A 16,207-nucleotide genomic window follows, 5' to 3' on the forward strand; every position below is an offset into this window, starting at 1 on the left:
AAAAGGGGACTGACTTATTCTTCAAAGCACCTGAAGGAGGACAAATGGATGGAAGCTTGTTAAAGGGAGATGCAATCAAGGAGAAATTTCCTGACAGTTAGAACATTTAATCAGTGGAACAACTTGTCTCCAGAAGTTCTGGATGATGCAATACTGAAAGTTTTTAAGAAGAAATTGGACAGCCATTTGTCCAGAAAGGTATAGAGTCTCCTGCTTGAGTGGGGGGTTGGACTAGAAGACCCCCAAGGTCCCTTCCAACTCTATCATTCTATGTTTTACGTTCTGCCAGTTAGCAGAATGAAATTGATGACTCTTCATTCCTTCTCCCAGCAGTCATTCAGCAGCGGAGAAGAGCCTGCAACGAAGACATTCCTCCTAAGAGACGCTTTGCAAATAGTTTTGTTAGGTTAAAAGAGCAGGAGAATGGAATGGAATGGAATGGAATAGAATAGAATGGAATGGAATAGAATAGAATAGAATAGAATAGAATAGAATAGAATAGAATAGAATAGAATAGAATAGAAAAAGAATGGAGTGGGGTGGAATAGAATAGAATAGAAAAGAAAAGAAAAGAAAAAAGAAAAGAAAAGAAAAGAAAAGAAAAGAAAAGAAAAGAAAAGAAAAGAAAAGAAAAGAAAAGAAAAAGAATGGAGTGGAGTGGAGTGGAATGGAATGGAATGGAATGGAATAGAATAGAATAGAATAGAAAAAGAATGGAATGGAGTGGAATAGAATAGAATAGAAAAAGAATGGAGTGGGATGGAATAGAATAGAATAGAAAAGAAAAGAAAAGAAAAGAAAAGAAAACAAAACAAAACAAAACAAAACAAAACAAAACAAAACAAAAAAGAAAGGAGTGGAGTGGAGTGGAATGGAATGGAATGGAATAGAATAGAATAGAATAGAATAGAATAGAATAGAATAGAATAGAAAAAGAATGGAATGGAATGGAATGCAATGGAATAGAATAGAAAAGAATGGAGTGGAGTGGAATAGAATAGAATAGAATAGAATAGAATAGAATGGAATGGAATGGAATGGAATGGAATGGAGTGGAATGGAATGGAATGGAATAGAATAGAATAGAATAGAATAGAATAACAGAGTTGGAAGGGACTTTGGAGGTCTTCTAGTCCAACCCCCTGCCTAGGCAGGAAACCCTACACCACTTCAGACAAAGGGTTGTCCAATTTCTTTTTAAAACCTTCCAGTGTTGGAGCATTTACAACTTCAAGTCGAGGCAAGTTGTTCTAAGTTGTCAGGAGATTTCTTCTTAGTTCTAGGTTGCTTCTCTCCTTGGTTAGTTTCCACCCATTGCTGCTTGTCCTGCCTTCAAGTTTCTTTGGAGAACAACTTGACTCCCTCTTCCTTGGGGCAGCCCCTGAGATTTGCAGTTGGTTTCTGCATAACCCTGAAAAGTTTCAAGGAAGCTCGTACATGCTGACCAAGAAAGGGGGATGAGATGATATCGTACCACCGCATTCTGGGAAAAACGCACGAGTAAGGAGCTTGCGTATGGATATCATTTGGGGGCCGGAAAAACCATCGTAGAGATAAAGAAGTCAGTGTTTACAATTAAATCAGAGATGTTGGGAAACGGGCATCTCTCATTTCCTCCTGTGTGGGAAATGAAGTCAAAGCGAGCAACCCAGACCACGCTGCCGTTGTTAAGAGTTGACTTGCCCTGAATAATTAATGCGGATTTATGCTTTGGTACATTCCCCAAGATAGACGTCCTTACATTATGAAGAAACGTGTTCGATCGATGCTTCTACGGTGAGAGCATCTAAGACGAAAGATGCCCCCGGATCTATGACATAGTCCTTGCTTCCGGAGCATCAAAGACAAATAGTTCCAGAAATCACGTCAAGGAAGTTGTCAGGTTAGGAATGCCCCAGTTTAAAGATGGCCTGTACTTAAGAACGGAGCCTAATTCTGCTAAACACCTAACTTCCACAGCACTGTCTTATACCTAAAGATAGATAAGCTACGGCATTTAGACTTGTATACTGCTTCCCAGTGCTTTACAGCCCTCTCTAAGTGGTTTTTCAAAGTCAGCCTCTTGCCCGCAACAATCTGGGTCCTCATTTTACTGACCTCAGAAGGGTGGAAGGCTGAAGCAACCTCGAGCCGGTCAGAATTGAACTCCTGGAGTGAGCAGTGCGTTAGACCTGCAGTGCTGCATTCTAACCACTGCACCGTCACGTCTCTTATTGACCCATGGAATAAGGCTGTGTTGCCATTATCCTTCTCATCTTCTCATCTTTCCTACTGCTCTCTCCTATGGGCATCTTATGACTGATCACTTGTTGTTCGTGTATTATCATTTATAATTGTATCTTATGATTTATGATCGATGACTTATCACTTTGTTGTTGGTGTGTACACTGAGAACTTATGCACCAGAGACAAATTCCTTGTATGTTCAATCACACTTAGCCAATCAAGAATATTTTCTATTCTATTCTATTCTATTCTATTCTATTCTATTCTATTCTATTCTATTCTATTCTGTTCTGTTCTGTTCTGTTCTGTTCTGTTCTGTTCTGTTCTGTTCTATTCTACTCTACTCTACTCTACTCTACTCTACTCTACTCTACTCTACTCTACTCTACTCTATGAATAGAATAGAATAGCCCGGTGGCCAGGTGAGGCATGGGGCAAGTTCCCCGCCCCTCTGCCCTTCCCCCCTTCCCTTACTACCTCATGTTGTTCGCAATGCAAGCGATGCAAGCCTTATGTTCCCACGCAGCCTGGATTAATTGCTTTGGGGGTTGCTTTGGAGGTGACATTTCTCTGTGGACCACCAAAATTTTCTCCCGGACCACCAGTGATCCCCAGCCCACTGGTTGGCAACTGCTTTCGAGAACTATAGTAGACCGACTATGGGCAGGAGAGTTAGTGGGAATGTACAAGTAGATTCAAGCTGAAGAGATTGGCAAGGGCAGGTGGTCCTTGAGTTACAACAGTTCCTTAGTGACTATTCAAAGTTATGACAGCACTGAAAAAAAATGACTTATGATGGCTTTTCACCCTTATAACCATTGCATCATCCCCATGGCCAGATGATCAAAATTTAGACCACTTGACACAACTGACTCATATTCATGATGGTGGGAGTGTCCCTGGGTCAGTTGATCACCTTTTGCGATCTTCTGACAAGCGAAGTGAACAAGGAAGCCAGATTCACTTAACAACCCTGTTACTACCTTAGCAGCTGTGCAGTAATTCACTTAGCAACTGTGGCAAGAAGAGTTGTAAAATGGGGCAAAGCTCACTTAATAGCCTCGCTTAGCAACCTAAATTTTGGGTCTCAATTGTAGCCGTAAGCCAAGGACTACCTGCATTAGGAGCTCGTAAGCCAGGATGGCTCCTCATTAGCTTTTGAAGGGCCATCAGCTCAGCTCAGCTCTTCAGAAGAATCAAGGCCATTATCCGTGGCTGATCGATTTATTATTATTTTTTATATGCCCAGCCTGAACTGTAGATTCAAAGCAATTTACTGAAACAATTGAATTAGCTCATCCAGAGTATAATTTCTTATTGAGAGCCAGGATGCTCTTTGAATATTAATAGCTCACAGATGACATTTCTGCATTGTTAGCCCATATGTAGATTATAAAATGCATGGAAAGGGGAAGAGACCGTTCATTCATGCATCGGCCAAGGGGAGACAGAGCAGCGTAAGTTATGCATGTGTTAAATGAACTGTATAAACACGGGTTCAGAAATCATTTTTCTCTTCAGCTTCTCACTCAGTCTGACAAAGGTGAATTTGCATTAGAAATTACTTTTGAAGGAGAAATGGGTTTCTGTGAAGTTTGAAGAGCGGTGTTTCTTTATTAGCTTAGTGACAAGGTGCACAAGGGACTTTGGGTAGGAAAATGCCCAGACTAGATTAAGTGCTTTCTTCTTCTTCTTCTTCTTCTTCTTCTCCTTCTCCTTCTCCTTCTCCTTCTCCTTCTCCTTCTCCTTCTCCTTCTCCTCCTCCTCCTCCTCCTCCTCCTCCTCCTCCTCCTCCTCCTCCTCCTCCTCCTCCTCCTTCTTCTTCTTCTTCTTCTTCTTCTTCTTCTTCTTCTTCTTCTTCTTCTTCTTCTTCTTCTTCTCCTCTTCTCCTCCTCCTCCTTCTCCTCTTCTCCTCCTCCTTCTTCTTCTTCTTCTTCTTCTTCTTCTTCTCCTTCTCCTTCTCCTTCTCCTTCTCCTTCTCCTCCTTCTCCTTCTCCTTCTCCTTCTCCTTCTCTTCTTTCTTCTCCTTCTCCTTCTTCTCCTTTTCCTCCTCCTTCTCCTCTCCTCCTCCTCCTTTTCTAATAATTCTAATTCTAATTCATTCTAATTCTTCTCCTTCTCCCTTGCCCTCTCCCCCTCCTCCCCCTTACTCCTCCCTCGTCCTCCAGACCCTATTGTACTATACCATTCTGGACAAACAGTTGTCCAATTTCTTCTTAAAAATCTTGATAGATGAATGCTTCAGGGAGCCATTCTCCACTGGGTCATTGGATTGCAACTCCCATTATCCCTAGCTACTTAAAATGTCGTTTGGAAGCGGTGGGCCTTATAATCTGGTGTACCTGAAAGACCGCCATGTTGGAAAAGACTGGTCGCCCAATAAGAATTGCTCCCAGGTCTAGAGCTGTAATTGTGCCAGCACTTCAGAAGCTGCCCAAGATCAAGAGGTTGGATTGGGCCGTTGGCTATAGGTTCTGCTCAGCATTGGTAACATCTGCACTGTTGACTGATATTTTAATACATTTATTAGTATCGATAGAAGATAATATTTGTACCTCGGGATTGAACTGTGGGATCCTTGGTGCTCTCTGAGCATGGTGGTTTTCTTGCAGATATTTCATTACCCAACTATGTAACATCATCAATATTAGAAAGGAGTGGGGTTTGCTCTTTGTTTATATATAAGTGGTTTGCCCTGTCAGTGTTGGTGGGGATGTCCTTGGCAGATCCAGTTTGGTTTTGGGTCTAATGTTAACCAGGGGTGGGATTCTACTGGTTCATACTGGTTCGGGAGAACAGGATGTTAAAGTTACATCTGGTTCACTGAACCAATATTTCAACTGGCTGGCTGGCACCATCCGCCCCTCCTAGGAGTCTCCATGCGGTGCAGGATCGCGTGGAGGTTCTGGGAGGGAGAAAAACGGGCCTTCTGGAAGTCTGGAAACAGACCTGTTTCCAGCTTCCCGAGGGCCTCCAGAGCCTGGGTAAGGCCTCCAGGCCATTGGGAAGGCAAAAATCAGCTCAGCTGGAAGTACCAGAAATCGTGAAACGGGCCTATTTCCAGCTTCCAGTGGGAGCCCCACCAGAAACCGGAAACAGGAAGTTCCGTGGCTGGGATTTTAGAATTTCACCCCCGATGTCAACCCAGCCCCACTCCATCCTAGCACTGATGATGTTATCTAGTTGGGTAATGAAACGTCTTCAAGAAAACCACCAAGCTCAACGACCACCAAGGACCCCATCTTTGTTAATGCAGATATTGGTGAGATTACCACATCAGCAAAATCTTATAGTGCTTTGGGGAATACTGGTGGTTTTCTTACAACTCTGTAAAAACTCTGTTTTTCTCATTTTTCAGGATGAAAAGAACCAAATGATGACCACAAATGTTTGGGTGAAACAAGTGAGTCAACCAAGATTTCCTTACACCACCACCCCGCTCCCATGTTCCAGAAATCTAACGTGTACTTAACTCAGAAAAAAGGAAACAGAAATGTGGGTGGAGGGAGGGATGGTAAAGAGTTTTCCTGTACAAATATCATATTTTTTGATAGTGAAGAATGTCATAAAACATTAGGAAGTTTTTCCTTTAATTTTCCCTTTAGGTAAATGGGTGTTAGAGGACTTGGCCCATACAGTCTGGCTATTGTTTTTGAAAGCTGTCTCATAAAATTCCTAAATTTCCAAATAAATCCAGTGCTTCCCAACCAGGGCAATTTCCAGGTGTGTAGACTATAACTCCCAGAATTTGACAACCACCACGGCCAATGAAGGGAATTCTGCGAATTGAAGTCCACATACCTTCTTCCCCTCCTTCTCTTTCTTTCTCTTTATCCTTCCCTCTTTTTTCCTCCTCTTCCTCTTCATTCTCCTCCTCGTCTCCTTCTTCCCCAGTCACTGTCTCCTTCTCTCTCTCCTTCTTTCCCTACTCGTCTTCTCCTCTTCCTCCTTCTTCCCCTAGTCTCTGTCTCCTCCTCCTCCTCCTCCTCCTCCTCCCCCAGTGATGGGATTCAAATTTTCTTTACTACCAGTTCTGTGGGTGTGGCTTAGGGGGCATGGTGTGGCTTGGGCATGGCTTGGGGGATGTGGAAGAGGAAGATTACTACAAAATCCCATACCCTGCCCACCACACTAACCCTCTTTCCAGCTCCGTTCTCCTGTGCAGGGCAACCAAAGAAGACCCAGCTGATCAGCTGGGACTCAGGAGGCAGAGAATAGATGGGGGCGGGGCCAGTCAGAGGTGGCATTTGCCGGTTCTCCGAACTACTCAAAATTTCCGCTACCGGTTCTCCAGAACGGATCAGAACCTGCTGCATACCACCTCTGTTTTGCCCCTAGTCTCCTTCTCCTTCTCCTCTTCCTTCTTCCCCATGTCTCCTCCTCCTTCCCTTAGTTTTCTCCTCCTCCTCCTCCTCCTCCTCCTCAGATGGTACGAAAAGAACACTGTAGATTTCTTTTATCAGAAACCCGATCCAATATTTTGCCATGGAATTTAAATTTAACTTCAAGGCTGAGGCTGCCTTATCCCTGCTTTAAAACACCGTCCATATTCTAAGTATCCTGCTATATTCTGAGTGCGTTCTATTCTCCAGTTTTTGAAATAAAAATTGATTTGGAAGTTACTTGTGCAACCCAGCAGGGAAAACAATACAAGATTGACTCTATCCAGAAAAAAAAAAAAAACCCTCAAGAAATTCCAAGTTTGCTCCTTTCATTTCTGCAGGGATCAATAATAGGTTTTCAAATCGTTATTTGCAATGGAGTTTTAATAGAGGGGGAAAGTTATTTTATGGGAGAATCCCCCAGGGGAAGGGCATGTTAAGGAGTTAAGTCGGCTACAGCTTGAGGAATTTTGTTATTCCAGGCCAGTGTTTCTCAACTTAGCCATTTTAAGTTGTGTGAACTTCAATTCCCAACTGTTCTGAGCAATACAGTAGTCCTCAACTTAAAACCATTTGTTTAGAGACTGTTTGAAGTTACAAGGCATTGGGAAAATGACCGTTTTTCACAGTTACAACCTTTGCTGGTCACGTAATCAAAAGTTGACGTGGTTGTCTCAAAAGTGCTTTTTCAAGAGGCAACTGGACCTTCTGGTTTTTCTTTGAAGACGTTTCGCTTCTCATCCAAGAAGCTTCTTCAATTTGGACTTCAGAATTTAATGGCTAATATTGCTTTCTCATTTGGGTCTAATTATTTATCTGGCATTTCCACTTTTTAGGAGTGGCATGATTATAAATTACGTTGGGATCCTGAAGAATACGAGAACGTAACATCGATACGAATCCCATCTGAGCTTATTTGGAGACCGGACATAGTTCTTTACAACAAGTAAGAGCATATTCTGAGCATCTTTCCTTTAAGGCTGTGGTTTTTATCTTGTCTTCCTGAAAATGCAGCGCATTTTTGCAGAGGTTAGGCTCCAGTAACCAAGAAGGACACACTGATATTCTCCAAGCATTTTCCTTTATAGGCAGAAATCTTGCCAAACTAAAGCAAATCATGTAGAAAATCTAGTAAGTAATGGGAAGATAAAGCTAGTTGGGGGATTTTGGATCAATCACCAGGAGGCTGTGAGTTCCAGTCCTCTCTTGTGTATGAAAGCTGTGAGTTCAAGTCTCACCTTAGGCATGAAAGCCAGCTGGGTCAGTAGCTCTCTCTCAACCCAACTAATCACACAGTATTGTTATGGGGAAAATAGGAAGAGGTAGGTTTATTGGATATGTTCACTGTCTTGAGTTATTTATTTATTTTAAAAAATTACAACATAGGCAAAGATAGATGGATGGATAGATAGATAGATAGATAGATAGATAGATAGATAGATAGATGACAGATAGATGGCAGATAGATACATAGATACATGGATGGATGGATGGATGGATGGATATTTGCTAGAGATCATGGATTGGTAGACCTCTTCAAGCAGTTATAGGAGATGGCTTAAGAGGGATCAAGAAAATCGTTGGACTTAAATTATGAAATATATTTTGCTTCTGGGTGTAAATGAAAAAAACGGTGTTGTCTCTCACATCTATAAGTCTTTGTGTAGGGAAATTGTGTCTTGTCCACCAGTCAGAAAGGAAGAAAAGTGATATCAATATTGTGTTTCACAGAAGAAGCCATAGGAAGGTACGGAAAGAGTCGGGTGTCAAAAATTCTGCACTTGAAATAGCTTGTTTGACTTTCTGAACTTGAAAATTAAGCAAAGTGTAGCACAATGCAGTTTCCTTCTGACCTTAGAACAGAGTCTGACCGTATTAAATGATAATATTTTCGGTGGGATGGGGTGTATTTTTTTGGTTAAATATTTTTAAAGAATAATTAGAGATAAAATATGAGTGAATAGACAAGGAGTTTAAAGCATTATGGAGATTTTCCAACACATCATTAGTTAATTATGAGTAACTGAATGGTACGGTTTTTAAGAGATTGAAAAATCACCATCCATGCCAATATTTTGAGTGTTTGAGATGCATAAAATAACCTTGCAATGAGGTGAGCTCAAAACAAATTCATAGATGCCAAAATTTTGTTTTGAAGTTGCAGCAAAACACGGCTGCTCTTTTGAATTTCGCTGTGATGAAACACAACCTATATTTCGTTAAACGTCGCAGAGGGAATCTTGGGAATCGGGCCTGCTTCGTTCTGACTTTGAAAGAAAACACCTTTGTCATTTCATTCACCCTCATCAAATTCTTCATGGACTTCTTCAAAGCTGCTCACGGTTGCGAAATTAATGGGAAGTGTGGTTTTTCTTTTTGACTAGGAACTCAACAAGTACCCAACAGTGAAGAACAGAAGTTGTTTTATACCAATATTTCTCAATTTGGGCAACTTTAAGACATATGGACTTTGACTCCCTGTGGAGAATTCTGGAAGCTGAAGTTCAGATAACAGATAATCAGAGTTGGAAGTTCATCTAGTCCAACCCCCCCACCCAAGCGGGAGACCCTACACCATTTCTGAACAGATGGCAGTCCAGTCTCCTCTTGAAAGCCTCCAGTGATAAAACTCCCACAACTTCGAAAGGCAACTTCTGTTCCATTGGTTGATTGTTCTCACTGTCAGAAAGTTTCTCCTTATTTCTAGGTTGAATCTCTCCTTGATCAGTTTCCATCCATTATTCCTTGTCTGGCCTTCAGGTGCCTTGAAAGATAGCTTGACCCCCTTCATCTCTTTGACAGCCCCTCAAATATTGGAAGACCGCTATCCTGTCTCCCCTGGTCCTTCTCTTCCCTAGACTAGCCAGGCCCAGTTCCTGCAACTGTTCTTCATATGTTTCAGCCTCCAGTCCCCTAATCATCCTGGTTGCTCTTCTCTGCACTCTTTCTAGAATCTCAACATCCTTTTTATAATGTGGTGATCAAAACTGGATGCAGTACCCTAGATGTGGTCTTACTAAGGCCTTATATGTCATATGTCTTACAAGTAGTCCTTGAATTATGACCACCATTGAGCCTCCAATTTCTGTAGCTAAGCAGGACACTTGTTCAGTGAGTTTGGCCCCATTTTACGATCGTTTTTGACACAATTGTTAAGCGAATTACTGCAGTTCTTAAGTGAATTGTTTGGTTATTAAGCAAATCTGGCTTCCCCCACTGACCTTGCTTGTTTGAAGCCATCTGGGAAGGTTACCAATGTGATCACATAACCCCAGGAGGGTGCAACTGTCATAAATACATGCCAGTTGCCAAGCCTCTGAATTTTGATCGCATGAGCGTGGGGATGCTGCAATAGCGCTAAGTCACCAAGGTCACATATAGGTGGTACCTGGCTCAATAGTAGTGTGAGAGGGATTTTGGAGTCCTAGTGGACAATCACTTAAATATGAGCCAGCAGTGTGCTGCAGCTGCCAAAAGAGCCAACATATGTGATGACCCTGGGCGTGGCACAAAAGCAACAAAGTCACAAAAATAGATAAAGTCCCTTTAATTCCTCCAACTTGTCCAGTTATCATCGGCTGGAGAAAAAAACTCTTCCAAGAACAGTCTTTAAAGGGAAGAAATTCAGTCTGAACCCAAAGTACATCTAAATTATAAATAAAAACCAACACAAACCACAGCTGCAGCAATTAACAAGATGGGGCAGGATGAGGAATTGCTGAACTCAAAAGATAATGAAACACACACAGTTGGGAGGATGCCAGAACCCAGATAAGACTTGACAAACAAAGATAATGCACAGTTTGCTTCCAGCAAGGTGCTGTGCACAAACACCCTTTATATCCTGTTTTCACAGCTGCAGCTAGTGAAGGGAATCAGGGCCCTTTTCTCCCCCATAACCCACATAACTCACATTGCTCCCTTATCCGTTCCTCCCTGCATGCCCTAGGATGAAGAGGAGGTGGCCCTGGGTCTTCCTCTGAATGCCCAGCTGGACTGTGCCCTTCCCCAGTTTCCTCCACAGCCACTGGAGCCACACTCCACTCCCTGTCAGCTGCTCAATCTCCCCCTCAGAATCAGATTCCAACAGGGCCATGACACCATAGTTCTTAGGCTGCACAAACAGAGGGATAGAATCAAGATCACATGAAGTGTAAATACCACTTTATAACGCCTTGGTAAGGCCACACTTGGAATATTGCATCCATTTTTGGTCACCACAATGTAAAAAAGATGTTGAGACTCTGGAAGGTGCAGAGAAGAGCAACAAAGATGATTAGGGGACTGGATGCTAAAACATATAAACAACAGTTGCTGGGATTGGGTATGTCCAGTTTTATGAAAAGAAAGACTAGGGGTGACAGGATAGCAGTTTCCCAATATTTGAGCAGCTGTCACAAAGAAGAATGGGTCAAGCTATTCTCCAAAACACCTGAAGGCTGGATAAGAAGCAACAGATGGAAACTAATCAAGGAGAGAAGCAACCTAGAATTAAGGAGAAATTTCCTAACAGGGAAGACAATTAACCAGTGGATCAACTTGCCTCCGGAAGTTGTGAATGCTCCAACACTGGAAGTTTTTAAGAAGAGACTGGGCAACCATTTGCCTAAAATGGTATAGGGCAGCGGTCCCCAAACTTGGCCACTTTAAGACTTGTGGACTTCAGCTCCCAGAATTCCTCCTCCAGTTATGTTAGCTCAGGAATTCTGGGAGTTGAAGTCCACAAGTCTTAAGGTTGGCAAGTTTGGGGACCTTTGGTATAGGGTTTCCTGTCTGAGCAGGGGGTTGGACTAGAAGACCTCCAAGGTTCCTTCCAACTCTGCTATTCTGTTATATTTACTTTTTTCAGTGCCATTGTAACTTTGAACAGTCAGTAAACAAATGGACTATAGATAGTCCTCAACTTACAACCAAATCGAGGACCATAGTTGCCAAGTTTAAGAAACACTGCTTTATACCATATTCTGGTCTGACATGCACACAATAGTCCACAAGTAGACCTCGACATGACAGTTGTACGTCGAAGATTACCTGTACAATGGCCCATTCCGGTCGTATGTTGCAAAAGTTGTCAACTTGATCAGTAAAACATTGGCCAGGCTGGCTGGGGGAATTCTGGCAGTTGAAGTGCAAAAATCTTAAGGTTGCCAACGTTGGAGTCCCCTGCTTTTAGAGAGGCATTTTCCCCCAGAGATACCTGGTTTCCTTCCAAATGATTGTCCTCCCTGGTAGAGTACTTACTTTTAATTGCTCCATCTGCAGCCTGCTTCAGTGAGGTTTCTCGACAAAGTAGCATTAATTTGCAGTAAATAGTTTGGACGAGGGGCCAGCCAAGTTTCTTAGCCCTTTGAACCAATGGAATTACCTTAGTAAACCAAAACATAACTTTTTCTCTTTTTTTTGGTATCTGCTGGTGCTGCAGTGGTCTGGCAGAAATCTCTGGCTGGAGATTCTTTAAGAAAAAATAAGGCTACAGGTAATCCTTGACTTACAACCATTCATGGCACCGTCGTAACTGTCCCATTGGTATCTCTCCCAGCCAGCTTCCAACTAGCAAAGTCAATGAAGGAAGTCAGATTCACTTAATGTCTCCAGTTCATTAATGTCTCCTCCCCCGAGACAATGCAACCTTCGCAAGTACAGGTAGTCCTTGACTTACAACCCCAATGGAGCTCAAAATTTCTGTTGTTAAGCAAGGCAGTTGCTCAGAGAGGTTTGCCCCATTTTACAATCTCACTTTTCTGTCCTCGGCTTCCCCCAAAAAGCACTATAAGCAGACTCTTTGTCCTGGCCAAACCCCTTTTATTCAACTAAAGTGAATTTCTTGCCTTCGCTTTCAGCCAAAGGCCTGGCAGACAGTCTTTCAAGGGTGTAATTAGGAGCACAGACCTTATATAGCTTGGAGAGCTGCCAAGTAAATATTTCCAACCGCAGTGCTGACAAGGAAGGGCTCGGCACAGAGTCTCTTGAGATGCAAAGACAGATCTTCACACTGCTGCAATGAACGAATTGTTTCCTGCAAAAGACCCCTCCCCTTTTGCTCCTTTTTTAATCCCTATGGGAGGGGCTATTCACCATCCACCTGTGGCCTTACTCCCACGTCGACCTTTTATTCATAATTGCTCTTTTCTTTTGGCAGCTCTGCGCATGCGCAGGCTGGGAACCAGCTCCAGCTGCTCCTCTGCCTCACTGCTGTCCGACTCCGAAGGCAGCTGATGACTGCCAGACTGCTCTGGCCCCATCTCTGCCTCTGACGCAGAGCCCTCGTCCGAGCCTTCCTCAGCCTCCAGGACTGGCCCATGTTCCTCCCCAACCTCCTCACTGTCTGACTCTGCTGCCAGCTCTGCTGGTCGCCGGCGAGCCACAACACTTTCTTGCCACAGTTGTTAAGTGAATCACTGCAGTTGATAAGTTAGTAACACGGTTGTTAAGTGAATCTAGTTTCCCCTTTGATTTTACTTGTCAGAAGGTTGCAAAAGGGAATCACGTGACCTTGGGACCCAGGAACGGTCGTAAGTATGAACCAGTTGCCAAGCATCTGATTTTCGATCACACGATTATGGAGAGGCTACAAAGGTTGTAGCTGTGAAAAATGGTCACAAGTCACTTTTTTAATGCCGTTGTAACTTTGAATGGTCACTAAATGAGCTGCTGTAGGTCGAGAACTACCTGTATATATGCCAGTTAGCAAGCACTCAAAGTTAGCAAGCTACAGGGATGCTGCAAGGGTCATCAGTATGGAAACAGGTTGTAAGTCACTTTTTAAAAGTGCCGTTGTAACTTTGAATGGTCATTAAACAAGGACTACTTGTACTGATTAAAAGACTTCCTAACTTCTACCAAACTCAAATCCCTGCCTTCTTCTTCTCCACTGTGGGATCCTGGCTCCCCTCTTTAATTATTTACTTATATTTATTTATTTATTATATTTATATACTGCCCATCTCACCAATGATGATTCTATCAATTAACCAGATTTAAATGTTTTAACACAAGAGGTTCCAGTCTTGGCAACTTTTAAATCCTGCGGACTTCAACTCCCAAAATTCCCCAACTATCAGGGCTGGCTGAGAAATTCTGGGAGTTGAAGTCTGCAGATCTTAAAGTAGCTGGATTGGATACCTTTGTAAAAGATAGACATTCCAGAGGGAAAAAATAATAATTTCTTTCAGTTCATTTGCTACCTTGGGAGAAATTCCTTCAAAAACAAAATCGAGAAATATATCCAGTTGGCGTTAACTGGCTCAGAAGTCAGCATTCTGCATATATTCAGCTGCAGAATATTTTTCTGCCAACTTTTTAAAGCCGCTTCTAAATCCAGCAGCACCAAATATCTCTTTTTCCTTGTGCTGAATATATATTTCCCTAAAGTATTGCTCTTTGGGGTAAATATCACAAATCTCACAAAATTAGAAAGTGGTGAAGTTGCCCAGTAGCTGGATTTGGCTGTTTAAAAGTCGATAAACCAAACTGATCTATTCTTTTTTTTCTCCTCTTCCATACAAATTGGTGAACTTTTGGGACTGTGCTTACAAAAATAATTCTGCCTCTTTGGCAAGCCTTCATTTAACTGCAGTACAGATAGTCCTCGATTTACAACCACAATTCAGCTCAACATTTATGTTGCTAAGCAGAACATTTGTCAAGTGAGTCTTGCCCATTATATGACCTTTCGCAATTGTTAAAGGAATCACTGCAGTTACTAAGTTAGTAATATGGTTGTTAAGTGAATCTAGCTTCTTCATTGACTTTGCTTGTCCCCAGGGTCACATGATAAAAATCCAGCCACTTGGCAACTAACATGTATCTATAACCGTGTGCGGCAGCAGCCCCAAAAGGCGATGCAATCCTAAATTGCATTAACAGAGGGATGCAACTGAGATCAAGTGAGGTACTAAGACTACTTTATAAAGCCTTAGTAAGACCACACCTGGAGCACTGCATCCAGTTTTGGTCACCACACTATAAAAAAGATGTTGAGACTCTAGAAAGAGTGCAGAGAAGAGCAACCAGGATGATGAGGGGACTGGAGGCTAAAACAGAATCATAATCAGAATAGAACTGGAAGGGGCCTTGGAGGTCTTCTAGTCTAGCCCCCTGCTGAAACAGGAGACCCTATAACATTTCAGTCAAGTGACAGCCCAGTCTCTTCTTAAAAACCTCCAGGGTTAGAGCACCTACAACTTCTTGTGGCAAGCTGTTCCACTGGTTCATTGTCCTCCCTGTTTGCAACTTTCTCCTTAATTCCAGGTTGCTTCTCTCCTTGATTAGTTTCCATCCGTTGTTTCTTGTTCTCCTGTCTGGTGTTTTGGAAAATAAATAAAAATAAACATACGAAGAATGGTTGCAGGATCTGGGCATGGCTACTCTAGGGAAGAAAAGGACCAGGGAAGACAGGATAGCAATCTTCCAATATTTGAGGGGCTGCCACAGAGAGGAGGTAGGTCAAGTTACTTTCCAAGGCACCTGAAGCTGTGGTGGGATTCAAATTTTTTTACTACCAGTTCTGTGAGGATGGCTTGGTGGGCGTGGCAGGGGAAGGATACTGTCAAATCTCCAGTCAGAAGTAGTATTTGCCGGTTCTCTGAACTACTCAAAATTTCCACTAGCGGTTCTCCAGAACTTTTATTTTTATTTATTTCTTTTATTTGGTTTGTTAATTGCTTACAATCACATGACGATCTTTTGATGAAGTCAGCGAGGAAGCCAGATTCACTTAACAACTGGGTTACTAACCAAACAGCTGCAGTGATTCACTTAACAACTGCAGCAAAAAAGGTTGCAAAACGAAGCAAAACTCCCTTAACAACTGTCTTGTTTAGCAATGGAAATTTTTACCTCAGTGTGTGGTCATAAGGCGAGGGCTACCTCAGCTGTGGTCGTGATTTGCGTTTTCTGATCCATCGATTTTGCAGTCCTTCTACCATCCCTTTAAAAAGGAGAGTCGTGTAGGTCAGTTTCGGAAACAGGTCAGGAAAAATCCTCGCATGATGACAAATAGGATTTAATGATCTCCCGTAGTGAGAGACTAGACTGATATTTTCATTTACTTATAAAACAGGCTGAATAATTAACTCGCCCAGGCTGAGACACACAGTGTGTGGCATTTGGAAGCGGAGAAAATGAACACCGTTCGTCAATCAATAAATTTGGTGTGACATGAACCAATAGGCTGGCCGATCCAGAGTTTTCTGAAAACGTGTCAGGGTTTGATGGTGGGAGGCGGGTGGGGGAGGAATTTAATTATCAGGAAGAGCTTAATCTACATTTTACCCTTTGCAGTCATTTACAAATAGGTTTCAAAGTAGCTGCTGCTGTCGAATCTTCATAGGTGAAGAAGATGGAGGCTGGCCTTCCCTAGAAAGTCAGCAGTAGTAGAAGAAGCCTGGTGACATTTGCAAAATGTTTTCAGGAATATTTGATTGCTTTTGTGCACCATAAGTATATTGAAATGCTCTGTTGTGCTTTTATGGGGGTGCAGTTTGCAAGATGGCACCCCTCCCCACCTCTGGGAAGGCTTTCCCTTCTTTTTTTAATCTCAAAGGGAAGTTAATAATAACAATAACAACAACAACAAAAATAACAATAACAATAATAAT

At 42.4% G+C, this 16,207-nt stretch overlaps 1 protein-coding gene across 1 annotated transcript in view; it reads left to right on the forward strand.

The window, feature by feature from the left end:
• CHRNA4 (cholinergic receptor nicotinic alpha 4 subunit) overlaps positions 1–16,207 on the forward strand; it is a 77,214-nt gene that overhangs the window by 31,911 nt on the left and 29,096 nt on the right. The window contains exons 3-4 of the mRNA XM_026697278.2: positions 5,585–5,629; positions 7,445–7,554. Of these exons, the coding sequence (XP_026553063.1) occupies positions 5,585–5,629; positions 7,445–7,554 (155 nt within the window). The remainder of the gene's footprint in view (positions 1–5,584; positions 5,630–7,444; positions 7,555–16,207) is intronic.

The sequence above is a fragment of the Pseudonaja textilis genome, chromosome 3 (assembly GCF_049901715.1).
Source record: "Pseudonaja textilis isolate UNSWEBS1 chromosome 3, rPseTex1.2, whole genome shotgun sequence".
NCBI lineage: Eukaryota > Metazoa > Chordata > Lepidosauria > Squamata > Elapidae > Pseudonaja > Pseudonaja textilis.